The following is a 17279-nucleotide window of genomic DNA, read 5'->3' as shown; positions in this document are numbered from 1 at the left end:
GAAAAATGAAACAACCACAAAGCCACCCACACCAGACATAGAAACTTCCTTTGACCAAGACAGAAATAGTTAAATCTCAGTCTTTGGTTGTCCAAATGTTAACCTTTTCCTCGTCAAAGAAACTTGGTAAGAAAGCAATACTTATTTTCAGAAATCAAGGTGAGAATTAAAGATAGCATTTGTGTGTGTCTTGTTTAATGACACACTCAGCCATTTTCCAGCTACATGTGTGGCAAAAGGTAGTACATATGTGCGTGTAAGAGAATAGTACCATCAATGAAATGTGAAGAGTCTAGTGGTTTGACATCAAGCTCTTGTAAATCATCACTAAGCCCTGAGCTGGAATTGGAATCCTGACTCCCTTCCAAAGCAGCCAGGGTAGCAAGGGTTTCCTTGTCATCACTGGACATATCGTTCCACATCTGGGAGACTGTGATAGCAACTGATGGCGAGGCAATTTCAGTCCGACTCATGTGTTGTTGCAGCATCTCGGCCACTTGCCGATAGAACAAGAAATACCTGCAGTGGAGTGATTCAATAATGCACTGTCACTGTTATGCTTGGCTGCCTCTTTTTTTAATGTTAGCATTGTCTAGTTGTTTAGGATTAATTTATTAAAGGTTTCATATAGTCTGTTTGCAGTGAAAACGTACCGATGAATTTCACTTTAAACAAAAAAGTAAATTGAATAAAGTGAAATTAAGATTGTGAATTCTCATAATTTTACCTTGCCAATTGAATATTTACATCTCAGAATTTTATTCAACTTAAGATAAAAGTTGATCAAATGATCATAGGTTCATAGCTATTATTGGTTTGTATTACAGCGGGGTATGCACATTAAATGAAACACCGAGAACAAGTATGGTTGGTCTAAGTTAACGCTCATCACATACCGCATGTGCATTTGTTTCACTGTTCCAGCTGCTTCACTTATGCCCTTGAATAAAATTCTCAGATTTAAATGTGTAATTGGCAAGGTAAACTCATGGGGTTCGCAATCTTAATTTCACGTTATTTGATTTACTTTTTTGTTTAAAGAATTCATCGGTACATTTTCACCGCAAACAGACTATAAGTACGCATAATGTCAACTAAATACTTCGTCAGTTAGAAAAATAGAATCAGACTCACTACCTCATCTGGAATTGTTAAAAGTGGAAACCAATATTTCCAATTGAAATAAAATGATTTGAAATACTCTTTACTAACAAATTTTCATGACAGAATTACTGGAATCATCTGGTAGTTTTAGAGGGATTAGAATAACTTGCTGCACATCTTAGTGTTATATGATTACATTGACTATCAGGGCCAGATCTTGTTATATATGTTTGACAAATACAAGCTATGCCCAAAACTCTATAGTTATAAGCCTGAAGAATTATCAATATGTCATTTTCAGTAAATGTTTGTGTTATTCTTTCAACAAAACTATTATTATCTTAGCTTAATAAAATGAACAGTATTTTACTTGACTCTGACTTAGGACTAGTAGGCGAAGTCCCATTAAAGAATGTGTTTTTTTAAGTAGCATATTATGATTCATTTTTGATCTGCACATTTGCCTAACTAAACCACCATGAAGAATCATAAAATCTTGTCCATGCAAGAAATGTAGTAAGTAGATAAATCAACTGAAGGATGTCGTTGTAATATAGAAAAAAATGCATGACATGACACCTCCTAACAGACAAACAGTACTGCAAGTCTGAGTGATACACTGATGCATCTTCATCAAAGTCAGACTTGATTCCCACATCATTACATCTAGAACTAATTATATTCACAAAGGGACACCAGATGCTTACTTCTCTAGGTTCTTCCTACACTTTGGAATCCTGTCTCTGGATTTCCTCGTCTTGTTTGTCCCTTTGCCAAAAGCACTGCAACATATAGAATATAATCATCAATGTATAATGTCACTATCATACACAGAGAGCACAGATGGTCCCATTGTCTAAGGCATGCCTGAAGTATTAAATTTGAACACTTGTTCACCTTGATTATTTTTTAACATCTCGACTATGTTTCTAGCTTTGTCAGCACAATACCAGTATTCAATGGTCTCGCCCAGAGAATAAACTCTTCTTGTAACAAGCAACTCACTCATTCATTTACTAAACTGTGCAAAACACAGAAATATTTTGAACTTGAAATATAGAAAAACCCAATCAAATCAATATTTTCTTAAAATACACTAAAATAAAACTTTCAATAATACTTTTCCAGATAAGATCACACCATGTTATTTAAATTTTGCACCTTTATCAGAGTCTGAAAATCTGAATCATTTCTCCCCAAAAGAAATATGGTATTCCTTCATGGAAGTTATGTGTGTGATGACATGGATCTTTCTACAGAACAGTATACAGGAACTCACATCTTTCTCTTGCACTGGTCCTTTTTACCCCCTTCTTCCACAGGAGATGTTTGTTCACAATGTTTGATCTTATCAGGTGTCCTAAAGCAAACAAAAAATATCATCAATGTTATGAAGTTCCCATAGTGTTGTTATATAATTCACTCCCATTCATAAAGGTAAGGGATGACATTATATCAGTTTGTTTTCTAGAATACAGACTGTCATCCAAAATGTCCTGAAGATTCTAATGTTTTGGGGGGAAAAGATATAAAAGAATGTTTTATCAAAAGCTGATGAAATTATAGAATTCCCTCCCGCCAAATTACAGCAAGCAGACAAAGAAAATTCATAGTTTAGGGTACTCTGATCAGTGACATTAATCATACATTAACAATCTAAGAAAGGGAATGTATTGTAAAATTAAAATGTAATTTTTAGATTAAAATTGATATTTTATACTTATCCTGACTCATGAGGTAAGCCCTCCCAACCTCCCCTCATGGCACTCTGGATTCCCTGTAATCCAGGTGTCGAGCGCATAATCAGGAGAGAGTGAGGGGCATGTCCAAACACGGTTTCCCGCCTAAAAGAGTCACAAGGGAGATAACACTGGGTGAGTGATTTTACGTCCGCTTTTTTAAGGGAGCTTCAAAAGGGGATTCAAGTGTTCCACTATCATTCGCAAGAAGAAAGAGACAAGCAATTAAGCATGAGTCAGGATAAGTATAAAATATCAATTTTAATCTAAAAATTACATATTTTCCCTATCCTGACTCATGCTTAATTGCTTGTAGAATCAAACGGAATCGGTGGTGGGTCAAGCCACTCTGGATTCTATGCTGATTTACGTCCTGTATAACCCCCTAGGGAACTTCTTAAAGTATATACTGATCCTTCCTTCCAGCTTCCTCTGATGAGTTTGGGGGGACCACAATATGTCAGATTTTCTGGAACCGCTTCTCCTGACAGTAAAAGTGGATTTATACGACTCCATGATTGATTTCCGCATCAATGGAGAAGTGACCCTTCTTCATATACGAGTAAGTTCTTACAAGTATAGGGTCTGTCACTCATGCTAGCCTATCTTTAGACGTGCGCACGGACTCTAAGCTTCAACTCTCTGAGTGTCAGCTTTTTACAAGTCATGTGATAAAGGGTGAGATTCATCTCAGCGTCTTTGAGGAACCGTCAATTGTTGTGCTACAACAAGAGGCCCAAACTGGTGGATACCAGGGACATCCTCGGTAGCAATGTCTCTGAGGTAGTGGTTGGCAAACACCGTCTCCGACTTCCAATAGCAGCCTTCCATTATTGTTGAGATTGAGTAATTTCCATGTAGAGCAAGAGTCGACACCAGTGCTCTTACTTCATGAGGATTAGAGGCTCATGGTGGCTCAAGTCCTGCTGCTTTATAGGCTTTTAATATGACGGCTCTCATCCATATTGATATTGTTGTACGTGAGACTTCTGTAGGTGTCTCCGTAGATAAAGGGGTGAAAAGGCGCTTGAATTTTCGTCTCCTTATCTTATACCTTTGTAGGTAGATTTGTAATGCTCTGACTGGACATAAGGATAGATCCTGAGTATCCTGTGGTCCAAGGACTGACGAAAGTGCTGGGATGTGGAATTGCCTGTCTGGTTGACCGGGCAATTGGTTCTTTGCTATGAAGTCCCATCTCAATCCCAGATGTATGATGTTGTGATGTGCATCAAATCGTATTCGTTCAAAGTCTAGAGCATGTATTTCTGACATCCGAGCAACTGTTGCCAAGGCGACCAGGAACAGAGTTTCATGTGTTAAAAACTCATAGGATGTCCTTCCTAGTGGTTCATAAGCATCACTGGTGAGATGCTGTAAAACTACGTTGAGATCCCAAGCAGGTGCTTTGAATTTCTTTTGTTGGTCTTCCAACTTAAAGGAGCGTAGTAGTGATAACTGTACTGAGGGCCGCTAGGTATGTAGATAGTGTTGAACCTTTTAACTGTCTTGTTTGTCTTAGATGACAAAGATATTCCCCCACTTGTGGATGTGTAGCTTCCATTGCCGTGAAACCCTTCTTTAAGGCGTATTTCTCAAAACTCTGCCACTTGTCGTCGTACAAGCTGCGAGTTGATCTACGTAGAGCTAGTGTCACTGCGTTCGCTGCTCTGGCGGAGTATCCTCTTTTCTTCAAGCAAGTTTTAATACGTTCCATGCGTGTAGCTGGAATACTGTTGGGTTGCCGTGTGTGCTTGCTTGGTGTCTTGGATGAATTAGTAGGTTCGCCACTGTGGAAGTTGTAGAGTTGGATTCGAGTTCTTGAATGTGGATGGGAAACCATACCCTCGCTGGCCTGTAGGGCTCGACCAAAATCAGTTGCAGGTTCTTTGTCTGCTTGATTTTCTGCAATACCTGCGGTATTAGAGTTGGAGGTGGAAACGCATATGCGTTTATTCCTTCCCATGGGATGCTTAGAGCATCTGTTGCCCATGCTTGTGGATCCGGAATCGGAGAGACGAATGTTGGTATTTGTTTGTTGAACCTTGTAGCAAACATGTCTATTAGTGGAGATCCTATCTTTTGTATGATGCATCTGAATGCTTCTGGGTGTAACATCCATTCCGTCTGGGATGGTTGTGTTTGCCGAGATAGGGCGTCTGCTATCACATTCTTGGCTGCGGGAATGTGACATGCTTTCCCGTCGATGTTCAAGTTGTCTGTTATGCTGAACAGATGAAAGCTGAGATCTAGTAGATTCCTTGATCTTGTTGATCCTTGTTTGTTGATGTAGAACGCCACTGTGGAGTTGTCTGTGTGGATCATCAGTTGTGCGGTCCTTAGTATGCTGGACCAGTGTAGTAAGGCTTTTATGACTGCTTTCATCTCGAGCATGTTGATGTGTAGACTTTGCTCCTGGCTTGACCATTTTCCTGCTGCCACTTTGTTGTCGAGGTGGGCTCCCCATCCTTGGAGTGATGCATCTACATAGAGATGAGTGTTGTACTCCGGCTCTGATAAGTAGGTTCCTCCGCAAACATTCGACCTTCGTGTCCACCATAGGAGATATGGTTTCAATCCATCCGGTAGTCCGAACTGTCTAGATGAGCGTTCACAAACACTTGTAGTGGGCGCAGTTGTAGTCTTCCTCTGCGTGTCATGTCTTGTGCTGACGTGAGGAGACCGAGTAGGCTCTGCCTATTTCGTAGTGGTAACGGAGAGAGTAGTGCTTGAGATATCATCTGTTGTAACTTGACCCAACGCTCCTCTGGGATGACTATGCGATACTGCGATGTGATGAATCGTATTCCTAGGAATTGCAGATCCTGTGTGGGTTGTAGTTCCGATTTGAGGAGATTTACTAGCCATCCTAGTTGTGTATGTAGCCTGATCGTGAAGTCTAATTGCAGTCTGAGTTGACTGGGATCTTGATGTGCTTGAATCCCGTCGTCCAGGGAAAACGCACTGCGTAGACCTCGATGATGTAGATAGGCGATGATTGGCTTTGTCACTCGAGTAAACAACCAGGGGGCCGACGATATTCCAAATGGTAGCACCTTCCATTGGAAGTGACGTCCGTTGAAAAAGAATCGTAGATATTTCCTCGAGTCCAGATGTATCGGGATGTGAAGATACGCATCCTGTAGATCTATGCTTGCGAGGTAGTCTAATGGACATATGAGTTGTCGCAGTTGAGGCAAATGTATCATTCTGAACTTTGCGGGGCTGCATAGATAATCTTGGTTGAATATCCTCACGTTGTATATAAGTCGGAACTTTTCCTTGGAATTTTCCTTTGGTACTAAGAAGATTGGAGAGTAAAACCCGGGTGTGATGAATTCCTGTTTTATTTCTTCGATCGCCTCCTTCTCGAGTAGAGTTGTGATGGCGTCGAGTAAGTTCTCCCTCTGGTCGGCGGCATAGTTGTGGCCCAGAGAGTTGCTTGTCAATGGTGGTACTGCTTTTAGTTGTATCTTGTATCCTCTGCGTAGGATCTGGGATACGTAGTCGTCCTGAAGAATTCCCCAATTCTTCCAGTAGCGTTGTAGACGTCCACCAACTGTTGAAGGTTGTATGGGAACGGCTGAGGATGGAAGACTCCAGTCGTTCCGAACCCGTCCTTCAGCGTCTAAAGTTTCTGGTACCTCTGGATGCCCTGCCTCTTCTGGGGTTACCTCTGGATGCTCCAGTTGGGCGACGAAAAGAATCCTTGCCTCCTCTGGTGTTGCCGTATTTCTTTTCTTTGGCTATTTGTATTCCTGTGAACTTCGACTTTCCGGAATAGCGTTGTGAGGTCTGACGGATAACACTAGCTAGTGTGTCGATGGACTTGATCATCATTACCTCCCTTGATTCTTTGGTTACTTCCTTGGCCACGTCCTCAATTTCCCCTGCGAAGATAGATGATGCTGACCACGGAGCTCTGTATAGTGACTTGGTGAAGCGTTCACTCCACCTACAAGAAGACAGTAGTCCATGTCTTCTTAATAGTGTCAATCCTGCTGATGTAGAGGCCAGATGTTCAGACATGAACTGATGATCTTTCTTCTGTGTTAGTAATGCTGAGTAGATCATTCTATCTTCTTCCAAGGTCGAGTTTCTAAACTTGGCGATGAGAGTTTCATTGATAGCTCTTGACCTGGCTAGTCCAAAGAAGGTACGTCTGGTAGTTGTGTCTAGTTGTGCCAACTTCTTGTCTTCAACTTTGTAAGTCCTGGCTCAGGAGTCGTTGATGATCTTGTAATTCTCGTCTATTTCTGGGGCCTTCATAAAGGGTTCCATATGGTGAAGAGAGAACTTCTTAGCGTTGAATGGTGGGACGCTCTGACTCTGGAATTTCGTTGCCTTCTTGAAAGCTGTGCTGAGATTCCCTGGTACATCTGCGACCGGATCGATGGGTGGAAGAGTAAGTGTGTCAAAGTTGTCGTTGTACATCTTGTATGTAAACGCTTCATTATCCTCTTTAGAGTTTGCGGATGCTTCCTCCTTTGTGAGTGTCTTCACACATGCTTCCGTGAGTGCACTCGAGCATGCCTGTGAGTGCTCTTGTGCAGACTGCTGTCATCAGTGGGCTGTGATCTGCTGACTGCTTTCGATGTAGACGGGGCCTCTGTCGCTGCTTTCTCTTGTGCGAATCTTTGCTCCATCAGGTCCATCATCTGCTGCGTAAACTGCTACATGAAGACCCCAGGGTTGAAATTCTGCAACAATGCTGCTGCTGCTGTAGCTGCACTGTGACGCACTGTGTCGAGTGTCGAGGCTTCTCCCCCGGACTGCGGTACTTGTGACGAACTGCCATCTCTATCTGATGTCTGCGTTGTGAAGACTGCTGCTGTTGCCGTAGATGAAGACCTCGTCTTCTTCCTCACTGGCACTTCAGGGATGAGGATGGGAGGCTCATCATAGACGTCTACTTCATCTGCTGGGATGATCTCAGTAGCAAACGACCTCGTCTGAAGTGCTGCCCCATGAGAAGACTTCGCTGGAGTCTTAGTAGACGACTTCTTCTGGGAAGACGATGCCCTCGTCTTCTTCGACTGCGATGATGCTATCGTTGAAGTAGATGACCTCTTCTTAGAGCCGGAGCTGCCATCAGACACAGCGACCTGCTCCGTAGACGCAGCCGGTAAACTACTAGAATGGTGAATGTCAGTAGGCAACAACAAACGGTTATTAACGCAATCATTTGGTTTAGACATGACTTGAGAAAGTCGTCTACTCCTGTCCTTGGCACGCCTAAAAATGGAATATAAATAATTATTAAATTGAACTTCAATTAAATGCTGACAAAACTGACAGCGAAAGCTGGAAGAACATGGAGAAATACAATTAGGACATATTAAATGTGGATCAGCAAATGACAATCGGAGTCTACAACGACTGCAAGATTTCATAAAAAATCACCATGATGAAAACACATGTCAACAACGTTAACTAATACAGATAATTTTGATCAAATTTCAAACCATATTGTTGGTATATCAATCCTAAAACCTTAAACAGCTAATTTAGTAGCAAGGCCTGAAGGTTTAAAGGATATAACGCCGTATAGGGGGCCCAGGCACTCTCACAACCGTCCTCAAGGGCGAAGAAGGAGAGAGTGAGGGGCATGTCCAAACACGTGACATGGTTTCCTGCCTAAAAGAGTCACAAGGGAGATAACACTGGGTGAGTGATTTTACGTCCGCTTTTTATAAAGGAGCTTCAAAAGGGGATTCAAGTGTTCCACTATCATTCGCAAGAAGTAAGAGACAAGCAATTAAGCATGAGTCAGGATAAGGAAAAATTAGGAATTTACTAAGGCTGGGACGATACACTATGTAACGATAAGTTACATATCCCGATATTTTACCTGCGATGCGATACATATCACGATACATACACCTTGAAAGAATGACACGGTATCAAGATTCAAAATGATTTATTTCAAGGTATTTGTGTTTAACAATAACACTATTGTAATAAACAAACAAGTAACTCCATCATACTTGCATATTTTTCTTTAAATAAGTACTGTAACATGTTTAAGATAATACTGTTTTGAAAAAAAAGTTGTGTATCGATACACCAGTCCACGATACGATAGCTGTATCAAACTTAAATGTATCACGATGCATTGGTGAATTGTCCCAGCCCTAGAATTTACCTGTTTACAGTTTACACCTGGGAACTCATGTCACTAATTTTTTTTTAAATGTTATACTCTGTGGAATAAATGAACATGATCTACAGTCATTAAATAATGTTACTAATTTAGGACTGTAGTATTTACACAAATTCATGCTTAAATATTAGACTTGTCATACTTGTTCTTTCATAAGATAAAAAACATAATCTGAAATGTTAGTCACTCTACGGATATGATATCTTACACATATGCAATAAATTTGTCAAAAATAAAGGGCAAATATACACACACAGAAGATATTTGATTGGCATTTTGATTTTGGTTGCTGGTATGCTTTGTTCATTTGTTATAAACACCTCATTCAGCAATATTTCATGTGTTCCTGTTTTAAGAGTGACACCTATCAAAAATAATGATAAAACAGACGTGACACTTAATCTGACCACCCATTTATTTGTATTGCCTCTTATGACCTGCAGTGGTTGGTCTTGAACCTATCGTACTGTGGAATGGGTTCAGTTCCCATGAGATATGGGTAGGCAGTTAAGCACTGCTAGATGACTGAGCAGATTGTACAACATACCTCTCCCAGTCTGGCACACCAGCATCATCATCAGAAACCATTTCAAAAGTCTCGAAACACAGAAGGCTCTTGGTTTCCTCATCTCCAGATTCCAGACAGTCACCATCACTCTTTGGAGTCTGGCGAAGATAGACAAATGAATTAATTACATCGGTGGTCATCTTGTTTGCCATCCCAAAACCAAGGTTCTGAAAGAATTCTATCCAAGAAAAGACTATAAGGTATTTTTTCTTTAAATTTTCAGATCAGACTTCAGACTTGACAGACACAATCAGAATGTTTCTAATTATTACTATTCATTCCCCCTTTTTGGGTATTTGATATGTAAAATGAAGTTGTTTTTAGTCAAACTGGTTGTACTCCTTGAAGGATTAGAACATTATCAATACAAACATTTTTGTATAAATTCTATATAAAAATGAACATGTCTTGTAACAAGTCTGACAACTGCAAACACAATACCACGTCAGACAAATAAACACTTCCAGCTAATTTTCAAAATCTATTAGAGCAAAACAACTATATAATGTAATATTGAGCTACAAACTTTTAGTTGACCATTAACATTCCTAAGATTGATTTGCAAAGTTACTGTAAACCATATTATAAAAACACACAAAAAAAAATAAGCTTGCATAAAAAGCCACTTGCAAACTCCAATTATCATACAACAACAAACCACAAAATATCCCCACTTATGCCAAGCAATGATACTCTGTCCCATGACTTGAAGTGGGTGTTAGTCTGTTTAAAGTAAGACAGTGGTGGTTGAAAATGTATAGATCCATCCATACCTGAGGTGGGTATGAATTCCTCTGGAATGCTGGAGTGAGGCCTTGTGCTGCCTGAATGGTGGGTGTTGCCTGTGTCACTTGATCATGGGGGAGACGGAAGGGCATGGTGCCAGGCTCTGGCAGGAGCTTGATGGGCGTGAAACCAAACACACTTGTCATCTCACTCATCTTGTCGTGGTGACAGGATGGTCTCAGGGTCGGATCATCCTCACTGGTGAACTCAAGCTGGAAAATAGAAACCACATTTATAGATGAAAGTAAGCTTATGGATAACTGAGACAAAAATCTTTGCCATTTTCCCAAGACTTTTGTAAAACTTAGGATAATTACTTAATTTGGAAGACATCTTCTGGGCCCAGTTTCACAAAGCTCTTGTAAGCCTAAGATCTCGTAACTATTCTCGTAGTTATCGTACCTCCTATACTGTAACATTGGCTTACAATAGTCGTAGCCCTACGAGAGCTTTGTGAACCGGGCCCAGGCTAGTTGTGAAGGTTCAGCTTTGGGGAATATTAACACAAATGTAGCGGTGATTGATGCCTTTGTATTTTCTGATACAATCAGGGACAGTTCATATATTATAAGACAGATTTGCAGTCTTGTGACCCTCATATTTTGCTCACCTCCCTAAAATAAATGTTCAGTCCCTAAATAATAATATATTTTGTAATTGTTATATTTTGTAAAAATAGAAGTGTGTCATTCTTTGTCCATGCCAACCCAGCATACATTTAGTAGGTGTGATAAGTTTGCTGGTGACACCTCCACCCATCCCTCCCTCTTATGCCGTGTCATATTCTCACATTTGAATCTATAAATGTATAATCCGTACCTGTTTGGTAACCTTGCTGAAGCGAGGTGAAGTGATCTGTGGTTTGGTGTCTACCCTGTGGGGGTTGGGGTTCATGTAGACAGGAGTGTTGAAACCACACTCAACCACAGGACTAAACAGCTCCTCATTCCCATGGTAACACAGCTTACTCGGAGTACTGAGAGGGACATCGTGTGACATGTCATACTTGTAGTCAGGACGAAGAGCTATAGATGGAAGCAGGTCTGCATTAGGGACTCTTTCACAAATGACGGGGATATTTTCATGGGTCTCGAAGTCATGAATGTTGACAGAGTGAGAATGTTTCCTCTGCTTCTTTGGACAGGGGGTGGAATGTGCCTGGGGCTCCTCGTACACCTTGGTTGATTCCTTTGTCAAAATTTTAGCTTTTCTCCTGACACAAGCCTATACATAAAAAACGTCCCCATAAATATTCAACCAACAAGTCACAACTAAAAGTCTCATGTGATGAGTTATGGAACATAAGCTTACACTTTAACTTGGAAGTAATAGGTGAAACTTGTTAAAATATCAAACTTTATCCAAAAAGCAGGAAGGCAGGAAATACAAGAAGGAGAGATTCTATATTCGGATACCAGAATGATTAAATTTCAGTTACATTGACAAGACTGAAAACTCTGTTTCCAAATTTCCATTTTGTTATAGACAAGGACATTCACCTCTTTCCCCTTGTCCTTGCTGTTTCCTGTCTTGCTGGCCTTGTCTTGAACTCCACCACCAAGGGAGATAACAGTAACATTGCTTGGATCAACGGACATGTGGAGAATTTGTTCCTCTATGTCTGCTAGCATACTGTAACGTCGACGACCTTGTGTTGATCTGCAGCAATTTGGATTAGGCTAAATGTTGATATTCAAGTACATGTAATAGCAAAAGTCTCGATATTTGTTCAATATGCAAAAGTTTCAGTTTGAAGATTTTGGACTCCCAGAAAGACTGATAAACCCTCCGTTAAAATAGTTTGGGCAATGCTTTTGGATGCAATGGCTATTCCACTTATATTATATGGTTGTGGGATATGGGGTTTTGAGGACTTAAGTAGTATTGTGAAGGCACATTTAGATTTAGTGTAAACCTCTTTTATTAAAACAAGTAGTCTGTCTACGATACAAGGGGAGCTTTGAAGAACACCTCTCTATATACAAGTGTGCACTCATATAGTAACATACTGAGCTGGAATTTTATTAGGAAACATATCTAAAATTTTCATACTTGTTGTATATATTGCTTTTTTAAGATCATTATTTGTCAATAAAATTAAATGAGTAAATTTCTATATAGAATCTATCTTTACAAAGAACATAGTCTAATGTACATTTGGAATATCAAAATTATACTTTAGTTTAATACTTTGTGGAAAATGGTGATGGGAATACTTAAAGATCACTCTGTCCAAACCTAAGTTTCTGATGTTTATAACTCTAGCAAAGCTAATACATACAGAAATAGTTGTTAGAACTGTATTGTAGTAAGCTTTGTGAAAGCCAGTGGTATCCACTTATTCAGTTTCAGACATCATGTCAGATTGCCAGTTGAAATAGGTAACTGAAATAATATACCTCTAATCAAAAGAACTTGGAATCTATACCAGAGTAACTTTGTTGGTGTTAAATACCATGTACTTTTGTGTTGTGATTACTTTAGTGAATCTAGAAAAAAAACTGTTGTCATGATACTTTATTGTTAACACAAACTTGTTAACATTCCCTACTCTAGAACCAATCTGTGTTTAAAAAGTTAAGTAAACCTTGTTCTCTACAAAAACAAAGCTATCAGTCCTCTAGCTAAACAAATACTTCCCTGTACCTATTAAACATTGTTTTGACTTAATATATGCCAATTGTACACATAAATAGCCACATGCACTGCTATCATGCATGCAGCATTTTGAAAAACATTGTACACTGAAGTTCATGAATACACAAAGCCATTTAGAAAGTGGTCAAATGTAACACGTTATAATTGGGATTACACTTTCTCAGTAAAGTACAGAATCTAGAACTTTTGTTGGGTTGAGTCCCATCTGGGATTCGAAACCACACCTTTTGAGTCAGGCACCTAATTACCAACCCAACAAAAGTACTAGAATCTGTAATTTACTGAGGAAGTGTAATCCCAATTATAACTGAGGCCAAGTGGCCTAATTTATAATTTTTTCTGTCAAAACATTTGTGTCCTACCTTCTCTTATTAGTAGAATAAACTCTTTACCGTGTAGGCTTTCATGACCCACATTAATTGAACCAAAACATATTTCTTTCTAGATTCTAACTTCGGACAAACAGTCAAATTCCCAGGCTGACTTTCATGGGGTGAGAAAAGTGTGAGGACAAAAATGGAAGTATGTTAATCCAGAAACCTCTATATAGTTATTTCTTAACATCTATATCAGGACACTTTGGCTTTAAAGTGGTTGCATATAAAGTTGCCTTCCCCCTACAGGTGCCTTACTGCTCAAATAGTTGACCCTGCTGTTCCTCAAACTCCTTTCTGATGTGTGCCAAGGTTGCAGGAGTCCACTGCTTGCCAGTCTTCCAAAGTACACTCTTGTTGAGTAACTTTGCTGAAAACAACCCAAATCATCTTGTCTTCAATATGTACCACCTTATTATTTACTTATTACCATAAAGTGTTTTTAAAATAGTTCAGGTAATAAAGTTGGGAATGATCCATTACCTGCAGAAATACTCTTGCTCAGAGGACATCTATTTTTGCAAGGTACTTGAAAGCCTCAAGATCTTGTCAAAATTATGACCACTGAGATATATATAATATTTTTGGTGCCAGTTATAAAACTATTCAGTTCACTGCTCTGACTAGTACTTGTACATTTCCAAAACAGGAGATGTACCAATAATTTGTAATTTCTAGTAAAAAATACCTTCTTGTGTGAGGAGAGTTGACACTGCTTCTTCCAGTGTCTTAATGTGCTTTGCTGTTTCTTGCAGAATTAGAGCCTGAAAAGAAGAGAAAAAAGCGCCAGTGCATAAACTCAGATTTGAGCATAGTTTTGTCTAATCTAGACTGAATATTTTCTGTAAAATTGGCTATTTGAAATTCCTGATTTCTCTGTTATCTATTTAAGCTGAATCAAGTATGTGGTGGTGAGTGGTCATAAGTGAAACATATTATATTAATTAACATCCAGAATTTCTGCTGTTGAAACAGCTATTATTTCTCCAAGTTACCTTTGAAAATTTTCTCCTTGGTAGGTTACAACTGTCTGGGATGACAAACTTCAGTGTGTCATAGCAACTTGAAACACTAGCTCTCCATTTGGCATCACTTTGGCGACGTCTGACTCGCATAGAATTTGCACCTCTTTTCATTCTCATGTTGTACTAATCAGTTTGCCCTACACCTGAAATTAGAAAACCATTTCAGTGTTTGTGTTGTTTCCAAGTTAAGGATGAAACTCAAAGGATCCCTACCATAAGGAAACTTTTTACAATATATTACGAAAAACAGCAGAAAAACTCATGGATTCACTTATATTTTATATAAATACTTCTAACTGTATTAGTGATAGATTGACATCTGTACCTTTTCCATTGAGGTAATCAGCAGGTGATGTCCATGGCTATTTACTACCTTTCAGTTGATAATTAAGGTTCATGCATGACATGTGTCTTCTCATACCTCAGTCATTAGAATTGTCATACCTTGTAGAAACAAAAAACATCATGGTGGAACTACCTTTTGGGAGACATAATATTGAATTCCCTCAGTCTGCTAAATATTACTAAATAGTAAATACACTTTTAAAAACTAACAAATCAGTTTATTTCTGATCTAACAACAGTGTGATGCACATTCTATTTTAAGACAATAAGAAATGATACAATATTTATCAAAAATACCATTTATTATGTGATATTTTGGTGGTGAATTGGTAAACTGATTTTATCATGTCAAACTGGATCTTGGGATATAACTTCTTAGACTACACAACATTCGTCTTACGTATGACATGGCTTTCGAAATGTTTTGCCTCGGATTCTCATCTAGAATTTAGGCTAATATAAACAAGACATTTTGCTATGAGATCTAATCACAAGATTTGGGAACCTTCTTAGACTAAATATGAAACAACCTTTGTACGAACATAGCAGCATGTTTATGGTTCAGAATATGAATTGTCCCACCCTAATTTTATCTTCTAATGACAAGGGCTCGAGGAGTGGGAAGTTTAAATTTATCATTAATTGTTCAAACCAAACTTATTTTACACGACTGAAAATGTTCGAAAGTCTTAAGAAAATGCAGACAGTTCCGTTTCATTATTCCGATACTGTCGTTTTAATTAAAAACTATGAAAGAATTGCGTCGTGTAAACCTTTCCCAGCGTAACAATATATGAAAAGTCGACGTGTGACTTGCCCAAATTTGGCATGTTCACTTTCGCGGCAAATTCAAATTTGGTCGTCTGTTGCAAAAGGTTTGCACGAAAGATTCTAAAGGACAATAAATTTTGTTCGTCCAACAAGTCACATTTCTTCAAAAGTGTCTATTTACACTACTGGTAAACAATTAGGCGCTGTCACAGCTTATTTGCAAACATTTCACAAAAATCAGTTTGTGTTTACAAACAGGGAGCATTGACTACTTGTCACGTGCCACAAGTTCCCACGGTGTTAAAATACGCTGCTCAAAACATAATACTATCGAGGTTTTGTCTTAATATATGATGAAGAAAAGAATAATAATAACATATATTTAAACATTAAAGGCATATATTTACGTCCCCAAAATAATTATTAACCATCAAAACTGAAAAAAATAGTATTCCTAATTTCTTACCAACAACGATCGATGACCTGACACGACTTCGTTCGACGGATTGTGACAGTTGCATCATGTGACCGTGTGACGTAATGTATTTGAATTTGATTGGTTCAATGTGCCTCCCACGTGATGTGCTTCGGTCGCAGACGATCTTCTGCGATTACAAACATTGTTTCGCGGGAGACTTGAATATGTGAGAGCCAGTAGATATTTTCAGTGGCTATTTCATCAAAAAGAGTGTTCCGTACAAATAATTTATTCACTGCTATAAATTCTGAAAGAGGTAGATTTTCAACAGAGCGTTTGACGATTTTGATCGATAGTAGATCTACTCAAAATATATATGGCAGAATCCATTTATTCAATCCACATGCAATCTATGTCAAGGAGAAATCGGCAGATGAGAATAACAGTATCAAAACATGTATTAGGAACGTCAATAAGATATCGGCCATTTATCTTTTACAATAATATCATATTTTCATAATTTTAATATTTCTTGTTAAATATGCGATCCTGGTGACAAGCCATCTATCATAAGTAAATCCCAAAACAAAACTGACTTTTCATAGACTATTGAAGTACGCTACATAGTAGTGCATGTCTACTGCCGTATAAATGTATTTTAACATCATATACAGATTGATTTCCATATGCACTTATAATAAATATATATATAATTATCTGAGCACCTAAAAGGTTAAGAAAAGACTTTCGATTCGATATTAAAATACACCGGTTGAAGAAAAGTTATAGAGTCTTTCGTAAATTCATGAAATTGTATATAGGATCCACAATGTTGCAGAGTAGCGTACTTGTGTAATAGTAACTGTGTATATACTGGCTACATCTTCATTTTAATACTCGATTGATATTGATATTCATCGCTAATGCTAATATAGAAAATGTAGACGTGAAATGACTGAAACTACGTAAATATGTCATGCGTAGTTTGGGACTACTTTAGACGATTGTGTACATAGGATCCACAATGTTGCAGAGTAGCGTGGCGTCATTTGAACTTGTGTAACAGTAACTGTGTATATACTGGCTGCACACACAGGAGACAGGCGGAGTCAACAGTATGATTGGCACATTTTGTTGTACTTCAAATTTTGCTAACGAAAGCCTACTTGTGCAAAATGCCAAAAGCAGGGGCGTAGCTACCATTATAAGAAAAAGTCCGGACTTACACATGGCTTTTTGCTAAAAAGGTTGGACAAGCCCTCAATACTATCTAAATATAAAGCTTTGCAACCTATCGGGCTTACACGAAAAATTGGCTTGCTACGCGC

General features: G+C 38.7%; 1 protein-coding gene across 1 annotated transcript; it reads right to left on the bottom strand.

Moving 5' to 3' along the window:
- Positions 1-592: 592 nt before the first annotated feature.
- LOC124288308 lies at positions 593-16054 on the bottom strand. The gene is made up of 11 exons (XM_046724819.1): positions 16000-16054; positions 14388-14560; positions 14081-14156; positions 13651-13762; positions 11860-12019; positions 11180-11584; positions 10348-10572; positions 9554-9672; positions 2384-2464; positions 1812-1886; positions 593-632 (listed from the first exon to the last, which is right to left on the bottom strand). The coding sequence occupies exons 2-11, from the start codon at positions 14532-14534 to the stop codon at positions 593-595; spliced, it is 1440 nt and encodes a 479-aa protein (XP_046580775.1). The 5' UTR covers positions 14535-14560; positions 16000-16054.
- Positions 16055-17279: the final 1225 nt, after the last annotated feature.

Source organism: Haliotis rubra, unplaced genomic scaffold (genome assembly GCF_003918875.1).
Source record: "Haliotis rubra isolate DU_JTF1 unplaced genomic scaffold, ASM391887v1 Scf415, whole genome shotgun sequence".
Taxonomy (NCBI): Eukaryota; Metazoa; Mollusca; class Gastropoda; order Lepetellida; family Haliotidae; genus Haliotis; species Haliotis rubra.
Note: the sequence above shows the minus strand (reverse complement) of the source record. Positions and strands in the feature narration are given on the sequence as shown.

Bases quoted from the DNA above. Each gene is read 5' to 3' on its own strand.
- LOC124288308 (XM_046724819.1), bottom strand. From the start codon at position 14,534: ATGAGAATGAAAAGAGGTGCAAATTCTATGCGAGTCAGACGTCGCCAA. The intron at 14,157-14,387 runs GTAACTTGGAGA...TCTTCTTTTCAG, and splicing joins CAAGGAGAAAATTTTCAAAG to GCTCTAATTCTGCAAGAAAC. The intron at 12,020-13,650 runs GTAAGGCACCTG...AAATTGCTGCAG, and splicing joins CAGGGTCAACTATTTGAGCA to ATCAACACAAGGTCGTCGAC.